The sequence below is a fragment of the Sorex araneus genome, chromosome 3 (genome assembly GCF_027595985.1).
Source record: "Sorex araneus isolate mSorAra2 chromosome 3, mSorAra2.pri, whole genome shotgun sequence".
In the NCBI taxonomy this organism is placed as follows: Eukaryota; Metazoa; Chordata; class Mammalia; order Eulipotyphla; family Soricidae; genus Sorex; species Sorex araneus.
Genome location: NC_073304.1, coordinates 60,069,937 through 60,087,757, shown reverse-complemented (window position 1 = coordinate 60,087,757; position 17,821 = coordinate 60,069,937). Strand labels below are relative to the sequence as shown.

General features: G+C 41.1%; 1 protein-coding gene across 1 annotated transcript in view; it reads left to right on the top strand.

Moving 5' to 3' along the window:
- Positions 1-17,821, top strand: part of TTC6 (tetratricopeptide repeat domain 6) — a 211,106-nt gene that overhangs the window by 140,296 nt on the left and 52,989 nt on the right. Inside the window, exons 15-18 of the mRNA XM_055132084.1 lie at positions 167-336; positions 1,957-2,077; positions 3,676-3,826; positions 17,226-17,308. Coding sequence (XP_054988059.1) covers positions 167-336; positions 1,957-2,077; positions 3,676-3,826; positions 17,226-17,308 — 525 coding nt within the window. The remainder of the gene's footprint in view (positions 1-166; positions 337-1,956; positions 2,078-3,675; positions 3,827-17,225; positions 17,309-17,821) is intronic.

Below are 17,821 nucleotides of genomic sequence, written 5' to 3'. Positions count from 1 at the left end.
GGGGTTATTCTTAGCACTGCACTTAGGAATTACTCCTAGTAGTGCTTGGGGTGCCATATGGAATGCTGGGGATTAAACCAAGATTTGGTTGCATGCAAAGTAAGTGTCCTACCCACTCTACTATCATTCTGACCCCTTAAAATGTTTTTTGTTTTTCATTTTCTAGGACATACAGGGGGAGTGCATATTATAAACGAAACTCATTTAGACAAGCAACTGAAGATTTTTCTTTTGCAATTCACTTAGATCCAAATAACTGGTTAGCAATGTATTATAGAGCCTGTTTATTCAGAAAGACAAAGCCTATGAGAGCACTACAGGATTATAGTGTTTCAGGTACTTTTATTTCAATTTGCACATATATGCGGTGGATTTTTTTTGAGGTAATATTGGCTTACCATATTATTACAGGTTTCACATGTACAGTTTCTAATCTTGACAGCTACTATATCTGTGGGCATTTTATAAGTTCAGCAGCATTCTTTAACGGAGTGAAATATTAATTTGGGGTGACTAATATTTATGTTATTACATAATATAATGTATATAATTATAAATGTAATATGGGAATATATTTATGTAAATTTATGGTATTCAATGAAATGGTATGTGTTTGTATGTGTGTGTATGTTTATGTGTGTGTATGTGTGTATAATTATGGCAAAGAAAAAAGTAAAATTTAAAAGAAATCTTTTTCTATTGAACTGGAGGATGTTTCAGGAAATTTTGGCCTATTTTTATAATCAGCATGCACAAATTCTTCTGGAGGGCTGTGTCATATTTCATATGCCTAGACCATTGATCAGTTAAAATTCAAGGTTTTTAAATCTCACACTGAAAACAAGGCTTTGAGAATTATTAGTAGAGGATGGCAAAACTTTAAAGTGACTATTTCTACTTCACCCTGTATCAGGTGTATTCCTGGAATGTGAATATGCACAGTATGATTTTGAGCAGGAAAATAGTTAATAGTTAATAGCTATTACTGTGTGAATAAATCAACCTGCCCTAACAGGTAAATATAGCCAAATCATTACATTTCAAAAATGACTGTTTATCTGGGAATCACATCATTGCATATGTAGCAGGACGAAGAAATTAAAAAGCCATTTGGACACTTACAATGACAGTTGCACAACTTCTCAGGGACGACAACCTAAGAGTATTGTTACTTTGAAATATTTTCCCTTCTTTGAATTGGCTTGAGAAATTTAGGAAACATGGGTCAAATGATGTGTAAAAGCCATTCTAATTGACTAGCATGTTTTTTAGCCAGTAAATGGGACAACAGGTGATGCGGGTTAGAGTTTACTGATGATAGTCACAGCAGGACTACTGACGTGACATTCTTTTTCCTTGTTGCTTCTGTTACTTGAGGCATGCACTGTCATGTTGTCTACCTTGACTCCCAAGTGCAACCTAGCCATCCAAGTTAAGATGGCCTCTCTCAGCTGCCCTTCCTCACTTTTGTTTGACCTCTACTATCTGCAATAGTCTGAATTTATATGAGACTATATGTGTTGCTAATTCCTTGATGAGTAGCAGTGCCCCTTTTCTTGATAATAGGAGGCTATTATGGGAAGGCTGTTTATTGTCCTTCTAGTTGCAATCTGATGAAATGAATCAATATTAAGTTTTAGATGGTCTCTGTTTTGTTTCATGACCATGGAAATTGTAGGTATACCCCTTTGACCTTAATTTCTTCATTTGTAAAGTGAGTGGAATACCTCCAGGATTTCTTAAAACACTAGTGAGTTTGTGAGCCATGATGGCCACATTGCAATAGACAAATGCCTTTTAATGTAAATGCTCTCTTTCACTCACCAAAGAATATGCTCCTCGAAGATGTGTTTTAGAATATTTAAGAAAAGGAAGAATGAACAATGGGAAGTATGTAGACTAACTCAGACATATTTGTTTAGAATTTGAATAAAACATGTAATTCTTACTTTTAAGCTCTCATAAATGATGGCTATGAGAATTTAAATTGTTTTCTACATCGGGGCATACTCTATGCAGAGCTAAAGTTTTGGTTGATGGCACTTTGTGATTTTGAAGTCGTTATTTCTCTAGACAGGTATGTTTTCTTTTCCTGTACTTACTGACTTCAAATTTATATAAAATTAAGTAAAAAACAAAATGAGAAAAGGCAAAATGGAGAGATAATAGAGTGGTTGGAATTTTCCTTGCATGTGTCCAATGCATGTTTGATCTCCAACATCCCACAAGGTTCTCTGAGCATTGCCAGGAGTGAGCAAAGAGCCAAGTAGTAAGCCGTGAACACAGCTGGGTGTGTTCCAAATCAAATCAAACAAAACCCCAACAAAATAAAAGATAAAATTTTCCGCCTTCACCATTAAGAGCTTTGTAGAATGTCAGTGTACTATATATTCATCCTCGATGAGAAAAACTATTTATGAAAGTAAGATTGTTTCTAATGTCAAAGATGTCCTCAATGTATGCATGCTTCAGGTGCTTTGAAAAATTTAGATGTTTTTGAAGTAGTTGATCCTATCAATAAGCTTTTAGATAAAGCCTTGGAATACCCAGGGTAGATCTCATTGTAGTTCAACAAAAACTGCTCTCAAGTTTTAAAATAATGTCAAGTGTCCTATCTGATACATCAATGCCATGCCTAATATATGACTCACTGGCAGGAAATCCTCTATCACTTCTGACTGATTTACTTACTTATTTTGCAAGAAAATAGAGAAAAGCTAATATCCTTTAGAACAGACTGAAAGTTGTACATATTACACTATTTAGCAAACCAACTAGGGCATGGAGAGATAGTAGAGAGGGTAGGGTGCTTGCCTTGCACATGGCCAAATGGGCTCAATCCTTGGAATCCCAGATGTTCCCCTGAGCATTACCAGGAGTGAATACTAAGTGAAGAGCCAGGAGTAACCCTTGAGCATCACCAGTTGTCCAAGACCCCCAGCCCCCTTAGAATTTAATACAATGATTCCACTTCTTTAGAAGTATTCAGTAGGCGATAAATCATTCCAGTTCCATACCAACCAGTGAGCTGTTTACTTAGCTATTCCTAGGTAAATTGACCAGTAAGGTTCTCTGGCATGGACCCATAATGGGCACAGTGATTTTCTTTGGGATGTTTTTCATTCAGGAATGGGAGAAAAAGAGTTTCAGTTATACAAGGGCTAAAAGTGGGCTGAAGTAAAAACATTGGTAATTGAAAGGCAGGATTTCTATGTTCAATTTCCTCTCTTAATATATAGACATTGAACAAGGTAATTTCCAATGTCCTTTCAATATTACAAATTGTAATATCACTGTATCACTGTCATCCCGTTGCTCATCAATTTTCTTGAGCGGGCACCAGTAAGTCTTCATTGTGAGATTTGTTGTTACTGTTTTTGGCATATTGAATATGCCACGGGTAGCTTGCCAGGCTCTTCCATATAGGTGAGTTACTCTTGGTAGCTTGCTGGGCTTGTTGAGAGGGACGGAGGAATCGAACCTGGTTGGGCCACATGCAAGGCAAATGCCTTACCTGCTGTGCTATGGTGTTCTGAGAAAAACACTTACTTTGCTAAAGCAAAGTAAACTTATTTAAAAAATCCTAGTGTATATTGTATGTAATTTTATATTTGTTCATAACTCTAGAACATTTAGAATAATTTCAATATCTAACATGATTTTACATTTTTTTAGAAATTTTGTTTCGGCTTATATAAATATTGGCCTCATATATTTGCTGTACCTGGATAATTACATTGAAGCTGTTAGAAATTTTTCTGAGGCTATTAAAATTGATCCTTTCCATATTCAAAGCTATATTTGTCAAGCACATGCCTTTGATAAGGTAATTAAGGTTTGAGAATTTAGAATTTTTAAAACGATTAGTTCCAAATAATTAAAACATTTTGATACATTCTTTTCCAGTTAATTCCAGAGGCTATTGCATATAAAGTAAAGAATATTAAGTACATAAGCTAAACAACTGATATGTGTTTAATAAACCTCTGTTGATAAGAGGGAACTGCTATATTTCTTTCCAAAATGAATTAGTACCTATTTTAAGGTTGTTGGGGTAACTGGTGAGATGCACTAAGGAGAAACAATAATCTTGATCCCTGTCTCACAACTCTGTCACTGTATCACTGTCATCCTGTTTCTCATCGATTTACTCACAACTCTATCATCATCATCATCTTCATCATCATCATCATCATCATCATCATCCCATTGATTGTCAAGTTTCTCGAGTGGTCTCATTAACGTCTCCATTTGTCCTAGCCCTGGGATTTTAGAAGCCTCTCTCTACTCGTCCTTCCCAACGATGCCACACTGGAGGCTTTTTCAGGGTCAGGGGAATGATACCCAGCTTGTTACTGGTTTTGGCATTGAATACACCATGGGGAGTTTTCGAGGCTCCCCCATGTGGGCAGGAAACTTTTGGTAGCTTGCCAGTTTCTCGAAGAGGGAGAAGTAGGTTATAAGATATCGCAGAGCCGTGAAGCGGCAGTGAGCTTCCGGGAGCTTGCTTTTAAGTCTCTGGATGTTGGCTGTTGATGGAATTCCATGGTGCCGGAGGCAGTCCCTGGGTGTGACTGCCTAGCTACTGGAAAATGGGAAATCTGGGCGGAAGAGGCTCAGTCCCAATCTGAGCAGGCTTGGAGATCTCAGCCCCGGGTCCCACACACCTGGATTCCTCTGCTGGTTGCTTCATGCATAGGCTCGTTCGAACGTGTGGAGAGGGGCCTTGAGCATGGCTGTGGCTAGGCTCCAGAGGTCTTCAGCTGCCAGGAGCTCTTCTCAGGGTAGGGAGGGAATCTGGAGCCCATCCCCTTCGAGGGGCCTCGGGAAAGATAGCCAGGCGCATGGGCAAGAGACTCTCTGCACTCACAACTCTATACAAAGTTAATTTTCAGTGGATTAAAGACCTGTTACTAGACTGAATCTATAAACTACATTGAGAAAAATGTAGCAAAGCTCTCCATGATATTGTTTCTAGAGGCATCTTCTTGGACTCAGTGTCACCGATGAAGAAAACAGGAGCAAAAATAAATTGTACTTACATAAAATTTAGAAACTTCTGCACTGCAAAATAAATAATTAAAATTACGAAGATATTTACTCCTGAACCATCTGACAAAAGGTTAATAGTCAATTTACAAAGGACTTTTGAAATAAAAGTATTCCAGCTCCTATTATTCACTTTTTCAGACTTCCAGGTGAGATCACTGCAAGGAAAGTTCTTTTACTGTGAAGTATACCCATGACAAGACTTCTAATTTTAATCATGTTCTTCAAACTTAGATGTAATGTTAAACAGGGGGAATGAAAAGAATGATATCTTTTATTTAAAGTTGTCTTGAAATGCGCTCTCCCTTTCAGTTCCTAGGTGAAGATGCATATAAAGTCTGAGCCTGGTGGTATTCTCAAATTATTCCTCACATTTCTCAAGATGTAACTTTTGGAACATTGAAGAGTAAAGTTAGAATGTGGGAACACTGTAGAACAATGTATGTGCTTGCTTTTGTGTCAATTCAGAAATAGACCAAGGAAATGTGCTATGTAAATGGAGAACATGTCTGCACTACTAGTAAACTGTGATGTACTTACTAGAAACTACTTAGTATTGTGTAAAAGACAGAAGCTTACTATTGACTTTTATTCTTGCCAGCTTCGTGAAGAGTAAAGAGCAAATTAGGTTTGGGGGAGAAACTTTCTTAGAAGTCTGGGATAAGAAAGAAAGCCTCCTTTAACCAGAAACTTTGGTACATCTACACAATGGAATACTATGCAGCAGTTAGAAAAGATGAACTCATGAAATTTTCATTTGTGGATCAACATGGAATGTATCATGTTGAGTGAAATGAGTCAGAAAGATAGACAGACATAGAAAGATCGCATTCATCTGTGGAATATAAAGTAGCAGAATGGGAGACTAACACCCAAGAATAGTAGAGATAAGAACCAGGAGGTCTGCCCCACAGCTTGGAAACTGGCCTCACATGCTGGGGGAAAAGCAGCTGAGGTAAAGAAGGGAACATCTGGTAGAGAATGTTAGAGGACCCACTCGAGTTGAAAGCTGCGTGCTGAAAGTAGACTATAGACTGAACATGAAGGACGCTCAATACCTCTATTGCAAACTACATCATCCAATAGGAGAGAGAACTAAAGGGAATGCCCTGCTGCAGAGGCAGGGTGGAGTGGCAGGGGATGCTTGTGGGGGTGGTGGGAGGGATACTGGGAACATTTGCGGAGGAGAATGGGCACTGGTGGAGGGATGTAAACGATCACTGTATGACTGAAATGCAAACATGAAAGTTCATAAGTTTGAAGAAAAAAGAAGGAAATCGTCCTAAGTTCCTAAAAAATTCCAACAGGCTATCTATAGTTCTTTGCAGCAGGTTAAAGTATTTTTACAGCAGTATCAGTCTTCTCCAAATGCCCTGTATTTCTTTCACTGTTTTTTTTCCTCACTCAAACTTCCCTCAGGAATTTGCAAGGCATTTTTCCTTTCTCTGACTAAAATAAGTAAGAATTTTTGAACACTATCTTTCATCTGTTGTTACTGTTTTTTGGCATATTGTATACACCATGGGTAGCTTGCCAGGCTCTGCCATGTGGGCGGGATACTCTTGGTAGCTTGCCAGGCTCTCCAAGAAGGCTGGAGGCTTTTAGGGCAGCTTCCAATCACCATTGTAGGTGTTCTGATGATTCACACCATATTTGAACCCCATCAAGTATGGTAGAGTTATGATGGAAAATGGGTAGGAAGTGTTTATGATGTGTTTATGATCTGTTACCTGGTTCTGTGGGACTTCACTCATGCGTGAGTCTTGGCCCAAGTGTCCGGAAAGCATCCTGGAGCGTAGTGGAAGTTGGGTAGTGTAGGTTGGCCAATGAGGGAATTTATCTGGTGTTGGTAGGGTGGGTCTCATGGTCATATCATGGATATGACCCCTGGGTCGCCAGAGATTGGTGGAAGCAGGTAGAGGATGTCTGTTTCAGGTCCCGTTGAGCCTAGAGTCCAAGGTCACAAAGTTCTGTAATACCTGGGTCTGTGAGACTTCACTTATGCGTGAGACTCAGTTCGAGTGTCTGGAAAGCGTCCTGGAGCATGGCGGAAGTTGGGTAGTGGAGGTCGGCTGATGAGAAGTTTATCTGGCAAGGAAAGGCTGATAAAATATTAGGGCCAAACTAAGCTGCCAAAACAAAGAAGGACTAAAATGACTGTTTGCAATTTTAACGCACGTATGCTGGCATTGGAAGCATCCATTGAGGACCTGATGGTGCAAGCACAGCAGATCAAATACGACGTCATTGGATTGACCAAGATGAGAAGGCATCGAACACATCATATTGTTTTCTACACTGGAGAAGAACAGTTTCTCGGAACATGTGACAGTAGAGGTGTTGGTGGTGTCGGTGTCCTTGTCAACTTGAACTTGGCCATGAGCATTGATTTGTTCGAATGCCTACCGACCAGAATTGGATGCTTAAGTTTGAATAGATGTGGCTCATTGCTGGCAGTTTCTATCCTCATCGTCTACGCACCAACATCCAACTATGATGAAGAAGAAATTGAGAAGTTCTACATGGAGTGGGAGATCTATAAAGAATACCACACCTTTTACAAGGTTATTGTTGGTGATTTTAAAGCCAAGATAGGACCTAGAAGGTCACCCGAAGAACTCCACATCGGAACCCATGGCCTAGAATGGAACGAACAGGGTGAGAGACTGTCTGAGTTCATCATATTGACCAAGACCATCCATGGTATCTCGCAATTCCAGAAGGCCAAATCTAAACGCTGGACATGGGAGTCTCCCGGTGGACAGTTGTTCCACAACGAAATTCACCACATCATATTCAATTGATGGTTTTGCCTGACCTGACCGATGTCGCTGTTGTCTCAAAATTCCAAACGGGATCAGACCACAGCATCTCTTTTGTGAGAAATTCTACTTCACGGAGTGGAGGAAAAGAGTTGTAAAGTTTAAGAAGAGAACTCCCAGAATGACCACTAACTGGAGCTCTTTGGCACTTGTGGCAGTGTGGGAAGATGCCATCATTTTCATTGATGAGGAATACGATTGACTGGTTCAGCACCTCCATGACTGCATGAGGAATGCTGAGAGTGGGAAAGCCACAAACAGAAGCCTGTCTTCGGAAACTCTCGAGCTCATTCGCCAATGTGGTTTGGCACGAGCCTCAGTCAATCACAAGCTAACATCCCAGCTTGCATAGCTGTGCAGAGAAGCGATAACGGAAAACCTCAGAGAGAAGAGCAGCAGTGTTGGCTGATGTGGCAGAAGCTGAGAAAAGTATTTGCAACATCTGCCTATCCTTTGCCAACTATAAGACCAAGATGATTGCCCTCCGAAGTCCTGATGGATCTATCACATCTTCCAGAAGGGCAATGGGAAAGGTTATCCATGACTTCTACTCAGATCTCTTTGATAGCCATGTCCACCTGCCCATATACCAAATTCCACAGAATGGATATATTGTTCCCAGCATTCTCCCTTCCGAAATTCGACATGCCATTTCATTGGTAAAGAAGCATACAGCACCCGGTCCAGACAAGGTCAGACCTGAGCACCTGAAGAATCTGCCACCAGTACTGGTCAATACACTGGCTCAGCTCTTCACACGCTACCTGTCTGAATGCAAGGTTCCATCTCAATGGAAAACCAGAAGGACCATCCTGTTGTACAAGAAGGGAGACATTCACAACATCGGCAACTATCGCCTGGTCTGCCTGTTGTCCATCGTCTACAAGTTGTTCACTCGAGTCATCCTGAATAGGATTGGCAGAACACTAGATGATGGACAACCATGTGAGCAAGCTGGGTTCTGAGAAGGATTCAGCACAATTGACCATATCCACACAGTGACCAAGCTTGTTGAGGTTTTGCGAGAGCTCAAGATGCCACTCTAACATTCATTGATTTAAAGAAGGCCTTTGGTTCTGTTGAGACTGAAGCACAGTCATCGAAGCCCTAGACAAACAGGGTGTTCAAACTCAGTTCATCAGGATCTTCTGTGAGCTGTATTATGGATTTACCACCAGGATCTCACCATTCTACAAAGAAGTGATCATCGATGTAAAGAGAGGGGTTTGGCAGGGTGACACCATTTCACGGAAACTCTTCAGTGCCATCAGCGAGAATATCTTGTGATGACTGGAATGGGAAGAAATGGGAGTGAAGATAGATGGTTGGCAACTACACCATCTCCGCTTTGCTGATAACATTGTTCTCATAACACAAAATATCAGACAAGTGGCATGAATGTTGGCCGACTTTGACCATGCATGTGGAAAGGTTGGACTGAAGCTGAATCTCACAAAGACAATGTTCGTAAGAAACGGACTAGTTTCTGATGTTCCATTTACCCTCAATGGAACGAATATCTCCAAATGCAGTGGTTATATGTACCTACGTCAAGAACTCAACATGATAAACAACCTGGCACCTGAACTGTGCAGGAAGAAGAGAGTGGCTTGGAATGCCTTCAAGAGCATCAAAGTTGGTTAAGAGGACGAAGAACCTCCGGCTCTGGGCACATCTTTTTTTTTTTTTTTTAATATTTATTTCCATTGATGAGAATGAAGAGATAAAATGTCGCGCGTTTACAATTTCTGTATTATAGTAATTAAGTCCGCGAAGATTTAAGTTTGAAAATGAATCATTTCTCTTCCTGGAACAGCAGTAGCCAAAGTTAGTTCACAGTCTCCATACAAGGGTGCAAGCACTTGCTGGAACCCCAATTCCTAAAGCTGTCTCTGGTTCCCGCTTGTTCCACATCCACCGGCTCTGCAGGGGCATGGGCGCCGGGGCCAAAAACCCGGCTGGCCGGAGCCGAGCACGGGCCCACTGGGGCTGGCCCTGTATCCCGCGGCTGTTTCAAGTTCAAAGCACACATTTTTTTTTTTCCGCACCAAAGTTCATACCTTCTCAACGGACCCACAAAATGTCGGACACCACGCCTTCTCCCGGAGGGGAGAGAGACCAAGAAGGAAGGTTATTTCCTCCGTTAGCCAGCGTGGGGCAAAAGCTTAGTTCACAGTCTCCATACATGGGTGCAAGCACTTGCTGGAACCCCAATTCCTAAAGCTGTCTCTGGTTCCCGCTTGTTCCACATCCACCGGTTCTGCAGGGGCATGGGCGCCAGGGCCGAAAACCCGGCCGGCCGGAGCCGAGCACGGGCCCCGACTCTGGGCACATCTTTTTGACTCCACTGTTCTTCCTGCACTAACATATGCCTCAGAGACTTGGGCCCTACAAAAACAGGATGAGAACTCTATTTGGGTATCCCAAAGAGGAATTGAAAGAGCTATGCTTGGAGTATCATGTTTCACTCAGGTGAGAGAAGGAATCTGGAGTTCCCATCTTTGTTGACGATCAAGAATCAGGGACGCTGTCTCGTTTGCTAAGGCATTGAAAATCAGATGGTTGGACACGTAATGCAATTTAGAGATGACTGCTGGACTAGAGCTACTACTGACTGAATTCCACAGGATGTCTAAAGACCGAGTCGCCGCCCACCTACGAGATGGTCAGACTTCTTCCTCAAGACCCTGAATGAACAGTTTGAGGGTTTTCGTGTTCCTGGAGTGAGCAGATACCACTGGGCTACACTAAAACTCAACAGGGATGAATGGAGACATTACTGGCTCCGGCTCAAACAAATCAAAGATCAATGGAATGACAAGTGATACAAGTGATCTTTCTTCTGTATCTAGTCAGCTATGTGTGTGCGCATGGGTGAGGGTGTTCAAGTGTTTGTTTGTGTGTTTGTGTTTCTATGTGTGTGTACACAGGCATGGTGTGGGGGGTGAGGTGTGGGGAATGGGGTGAATAGAGATTTAAAAGAATATCAAATGCCATAAACCCTTTATTAACCCATTTTTGTGGTGTATGATGTTTTATGAAGCTCTTCATTTTATATTTAAAAAATTTTATTGTAAGCACTGTGTGGTTTACAAAATTGTAATTGGTAGGTTTCAGGCATAAAACATCCCAGTGCCACACCTTTCACCAGACTTTCTGCTTCCTCCACCATTGTTCCAGTGTCCCGCTTTGCCCTCCACCCCCTGTTGTAAATTTCCTATTGAAGATGAGTTCTCAATTTCTGTTGGATGTGGGCATTTGTATCCTCATACTGTTTCTTTATATGAAAGAGATCATTCATTCTGTGTCTGTCCCTCTCCCTGTGACTAGCTTCACTCAGCAGCAGCATCTCTAGCGCTACATAGCATCTACACAGCAATACAGTGAATGATTTTATCATTTTTTTAAAAGCCAAGTAGGATTCCATTTTGTATTTATGCCATTTATACCATATTTTATTTATGAAGTTATCAATTCTTGGGTTGTTTCCAGGTTTGGGCTATTGGGAATAAAATAATGAACCTTTGGTCTAGATGCTGAGAAGTAGAATTGCTGGGTTATATGGAAGCTCAGTCTCTGTCTTTTTGTGAAGTGTCCAAAAAAAGCTGGGCCAGTTGACATTCCCACGAGCAGTGAATGAGGGATCCTTTTCCCCCACACCCATAACAACTGTTATTTTTGTCCTTTGTTATATGTGCCAATCTCTCTTCTGTAAGGTGATATATTCTTGTTGTTTTGATTGACATTTCCCAGATATTGAGTATGCAGAAGACAGACTTTTAACCACCTGTATATCTTCTTTGAGGAAATTTCTATTCCTTCCCATTTTATGTTGAGCATTGTTTTCTTGTAGAGTTTGACTAGAGAATTATGTATTTTGGATATTAATCATTTTTCAGATGAGTAGTGGGCAAATGTTCTCTTCCAGTCGATGGGCGACTTGATGTTATGGTTATTGTTTCCTTTGCAGTGAAGAAGCTTCCTAGTTTGATAAAGTCCCATTTGTTTATCTTATCTTTTGTGTGGCTGGAGAAGGCTCAGTACCAATCCGAGCAGGCTTGGAGATCTCAGCCCCAGGTCCCACATACCTGGGTTCCTCTGACAGTCCCTTTATGTGTGAGGCTCGTCCGAACCCAGACCCCCATTTTCCAGTAGCTTGGCAGCCACATCCACAAACTGCCCCTGGTGCTGTGTAATCCCACCAATGGCCAACATCCAGAGACTATAAGACCAAGCTCCCAGAAGCGCGCACCAAAAAATGGCCATGCAACATCTAATAGCCTTGTTCTCTCTCTTGGAGAACCTGACAAGCTACCAAGAATCTGTTGCCCACACAGGAAAGTCTTGCAAGCTTTACATGGCGTATTCATATCCCTGATACAGTAAAAGATATATACATACCTCTTGGAGACCCTGGCAAGCTACCAAGAGTATTCTGCCTGCATGGCAGAGCCTGGCAAGCTTCCCGGGGCATATTCGATATGCCAAAAATGGTAATGATAGGTCTCATTACCCTGACCCTGAAAGAGCCGCCTGTCGTTGGGAAAGACGAGTAAGGAGAGGCTGCTAAAATCTCAAGACTGAGTGTAATAGAGATGTTACTGGTGCTTGCTCGAGTAAATCGACGAACAACAGGATGACAGTGATACAGTAATACCTTTTGTTTGTTTGGCTAATGAATGGCATTGACCCATTGAATCACTTCTATGAAGTGCTCTACTTTACTAAGGCTACCTTTGATAACTTTCTTGGCAACTACCATGGATAGTTCATAATATATTTAAGCTTCATTTTAAACAAAAAGTATTATATAAATTTATAAAGCATTATTCAAAGCTGTTTCTTTTTTCTTTATTTACTTCTTTGGGGAGGGGTTGGAATAGGGAACACCTCACAGTGCTCAGGGATTACTCCTGGATCGATGTTCAGGGATCACTCCTTGTGTTGCTTTGCAGTGCTGGGGATTGTACCTGGATCTCCTGCATACAGAGCAAGTGCCTTAACTCTGGTACTATCTCTCCAGCCCCAAAGATATTTCAGATGGTATGCATCTAGAATGCTCTTAGTTCAAATGTTTAGAAAGAGCTTCAAGAACAACTGTTGTCCCTAAATATACTACTTGGAATTTTAGTATTAAAACATGACTCCACTTAGTTATAGTGCTGCATAACTGTCCACTTTCTACAGAAAAGTGTATATAAATATTTAAGTCAGCATTAGTTTTTCCTCTGGGTACCAATTGCTAAAACTGTAATGAATATTTTTTGTTTGATTGGTTGGTGTTTTTGTTTGGGGGCTATAACCAGCAATATTCAGGGGTTACTCCTGGCTCTGTGTTCAGAAATTATTCATGGCAGGGCACAGGGAACCTTATGGGACACTGGAGACTAAACACAGGTTGGCCTTGTGCAAGGAATGTAGTGAGTATTTTAATCAGTATCAAATTCAGTATTTTAAATCAATCAACATTTAAAAAATTATATTTAAGCACTGTGATTTACAAAAATATTAATAATAATAGTTTAAAACGTTCCAATACCCAGCCAGGCCAGTACCTTTTTACCAATGTTTCAAGGTTCCCTTCCAAAACACACCCACCTCCTTAGAAAACTCATTGTTTTGATTTCATTATTATAGTTTGGGTCAGATGTTTCTAATAGTGTTGGCTCTTATAGTTTTTATGTTTACAATCACCTCACCCCTGCACCATCAAAATGTCCAAGGCCCCTGACCAATGTTCCTATATTACAAATATTCCACCTTCATTCCCACACAGTCCCCCCTTCCTCAACATTCTAATTTATTTAATCCAGGGCCAAGGGCTTGCCCATGTTTGACACCTTCTGTTGCCTTATCTTGTTACTCTGTATACCTGTAGTGAGTATTCTTCAAGGAGATTTCCAAGTTCTGCCTTTATATCTTGAACCTTTTGAAGTTTAACTCTAGTTAGAAAAGGTTGGTGAGTGTTTTTATCAAGTGATATTTACTGACCTGTCCAGCCACATGCTCCAAAATATTGGAATGAATATCATAGAAATGACTCAAGGTGGGAATGCCCTGCCACAGAGGAGGGGTAGGGTGGGGGGATGAGATTGGGGGTGGGAGGAATACTGGGTTCATTGGTGGTAGAGAATACAGAGAACAAAATATAGGGCAATGGTAGAGGGATGGGTTCTCAAACATTGTATGACGGAAATGCAGCACGAAAATGTGTAAATCTGTAACTGTACCCTCATGGTGATTCACTAATAAAAAAATGTAAGATGACATAAAAAAAGAAATGACTCAAGGTATGGTAAATGGTGAATTTTTATAAGGTAGTCATTTTGGATTCTTAATTTTTAATTTGGAGATCCTCAGAATTATCTGCTGACTTGTACGAGGAAAGCAGAATAGACAAAGAATTTGGATTGAAGCAGGCTGAACATGCCCACAAGTGTGTTCTGTAATCTGTCCTAAAACTCAGACAGCGATGGCCTTAACATAACAGGGCTCTTTTGACAAGTGGACAGACAACTGTGGCACACCCTTGCAAATGATCATTGCATGACCAGCTCTTAGAACAAGCTGTGACATAATCAAGCATCATGGTACCAGAGAGTGTTGTATTATCTTTGCAGGACCCGCTACCATCAATCACTGCAGCAACTCTGCCCTCATTAACAATCAACTATATATGTTTCGCAATCTCTGTAAGCACAGTAAGAGTGTTTTTCTTTGTGAATTCATCTTTGACCCTCAGACAAACATAACTTGAAAAAAAACTCAGCTTCAACTTACTGATGCACAGAATGCAATCATTTTGCAATTGGTCTGGGAGCTGAAAGGAACAGATGCTTTCCTTTAGCATCAGGATTCAGGAACACTTGGGAGTAAGTGATCAGTTACTTCTGCACCTATGACTGTTTGTGCTAACCCCAGAGAATGAGGTGAAGCATTACTCAGAGCTGAAGCCGTAACCCTTTCAACAATGTCTGGTGCTTGGATGCAGAGTGCTAAAAAGGCATCATTTTTACATCCACCACAGCAAGTGACAGTTCTTCATTCTGTCCTGCAATATAGCCTGAACCTGCTTGACTCCAGTCAGATTCTCCTAAGCAGATCACCATTTGTTTTCTTCAGTGCCTCACAGTCTACTACTGCCTCAACTAGCTGAAGAGAAGAGTGTCTACCACTTCTAGCCCAAAGGCAGCTGCTTTCTTGGAAAATTGTTGCTGTTCTTCCAAGGAATGAACAAGTTCTGCAAGAATGTCGCTTCTTTGTTTGGGGGGGGGGTCACACCTGGTGATGCACAGGGGTTATTCCTGGCTCTGCACTCAGGAATCACTCCTGGTGGTACTTAGGGGACCATATGGGATGCTGGGAATTGAACCCGGGTTGGCCGTGTGCAAGTCAAATGCCCTACCTGCTGTGCTATCGCTCCAGCCCCAAGAATGTCACTTCTTCATGACTGCCTTGACTGGATTATCCTTTTGATTAGCCAATACCACAAAGATCCTGGAAACAACCTGAGTGCCTGAGAACAGATGAATGAATAAAGAAACTAAGGCACATCTACACAATGGAATACTATGCAGCTGTCAGGAAAAATGAAGTCATGAAATTTGCCTATGAATGGATGGACATGGAGAAAATCATGCTGAGTGAAATGAGTCAGAAGGAAAGGGGCAGAAACAGAAGAATGACTGCATTCACTTGTGGTATACAAGAAATATATATATATATATGTATATATATTTATTAGAGGAATAAGATTCATGGCCAGGGAAAACAGGGTTAGGAAGACTGTCAATGGTTGGAACTAACAAGTGTGTGGGGGGCTAAGGGTAGGTAAGATAGAGAAGAGACCACTATGACAATACCAGCTGGGAATGATCATGCTGTACAAGATCTGAGGGTTAAAAGTAGGTGAGGGATATTCTAGATAAACTTTCAGTATCAATATTGCAAATAACAGTGACCAAAAGAGGGGGAAGGAAAAGGGGGGCAGGGGGGGAGAAGAAGGGAGGGAGGGAAGAAGGGAGGGAGGGAGGGAGAAAAAAAGTGTCTGCCATAGAGGAGGCAGGGAATGGGGGGTGGGTTAATGGGAGGGAACCTGGGGACACTGGTTCTGGAAAATGTACACTTGTGGAGGGATGGGTGTTGGAATACTGTATGACTGAAATCCAATCATGAGCAGCTTGGAAAAAATAAAAGATTCTGATCCACCATCAGTTGACTTGGGAGTATATGGAAAAAAAAGAAACCTTGGGAAAGATATTATCCCTTCCTTTTGGAATGTTTCGATGTTTGGGTTCTGCTCCATGGGTCCAGACATTCTGATATGCTCAAACCCTTGCAGCATCTGAGTCTTGCCTGTGATGCCAGGCGTTCTCTGCCTACACAAAGTGGCTGAAAGGAAGTGTGGCTGCTGCTCTCATGCCAGCCCGAGAAGCTGCACAAGGATTGACTGAGGAACAGACTGGGTCCCCCAACAGTATTTTGTTCCATTCATTTAACTACTTTTAATGCAAATCTGTTTTCTCTCGCTTACGCTTAAATGGAATTAACTTTGTCCTTTTAGTTTACCCTTCTTTACATTCCAGTTTATTAAATCAGTTAAAGTGTGGTAAAAAGGTTATGTTATTGTTGTGGGCAAAACCAAAAGAACATAAACTAGAATGTATGATATAATCATAATTAGGTGAAAACGTATCTTTGAATTTGTGCAGTCATTTATTCATTTTTTAAAAAAATGAATAAACAGGAGCAGGGAAATAGAGTGAGTTTGGGTTCAGTTCCTCCTGTGCATTGCTAGGGATAAACTTGGAAGCCCTGGAGCATTGCTGGGTGTATGCATGTGCTCCTTGTGGTCCCCAGCACCTGAGACAACCTAGGTCACAGAAACACCTTGATACTAGCACTTAACATTTACCAGTTGACCGAGCATCTCTGGGAATGTCCCATCCCTTGAGCACTATTTAGGACCCCCACCCCCCGACACACAGAAAGAAAAAAACAAAAAATACTTTTCATCATGAACTTTTAAATAAAAAATTTCATAAGCCCCAATTGCTTTGATAATTGTTAAAAAAATGTGTTTTAGGGACCAGAAAGATAGTACAATGGGCAGGGCACTTGCCTTGCTTGTGGCTGATACTTGTTTGTTCCCTGGCACCCTATATGTTCTCCCTGAACTCAGACTCTGTAATAAACCCTGAGCACTGATGGGTGTGACCCCCAACAAAAAAATAAAGAGAGGAAAAAAGGGGTTTTAGTACGTTGTTCCTATGGAATGTTTGTCTTGAAGGAGAGGAGAGGATAGATAGGATTATTGTGAGCTAAACTTCCATTTGTCTATTCATCATTCAACAGTTGCATAAATTGACCAGGTCTTTAAAGGAGATTTCTCGTGCTATCCACCTTCAGCCAGATGAAGTTGAATTATATATAATAAGGTACAGACATAAAAATATAATTTTCCTTGAGACAACATCTGAGATAATTTTTGGTTATGTTTAGTATTTTCTTGTTCCATGGGTTATATTTAATATTCCAACAGTGGACATCTCCAAACCAGTATATCAGCTTTCTAATTTTTGTTGACATTCGAGATATTTTATAATATAAGGTATCCTCATATTTCCCTTTGTTCTGATGTCACATTAAAATACAACTCTTGGGCCGGAGCGATAGCACAGCGGGTTGGGCGTTTGCCTTGCACGCGGCCGACCCGGGTTCGATCCCCGGCATCCCATATGGTCCCCAAAGCGCCGCCAGGAGTAATTCCTGAGTGCAAAGCCAGGAGTAACCCCTGAGCATCGCTGGGTGTGACCCAAAAAGCAAAAAAAATAAAATAAAATAAAATACAACTCTTTAGTGATTTAGAGACAATTCTTTGAGTTCCCTTAGATTACTGATCATGGAGTTGTTATATACTTCATGAATGTAAGAATACATATTTTGAACAG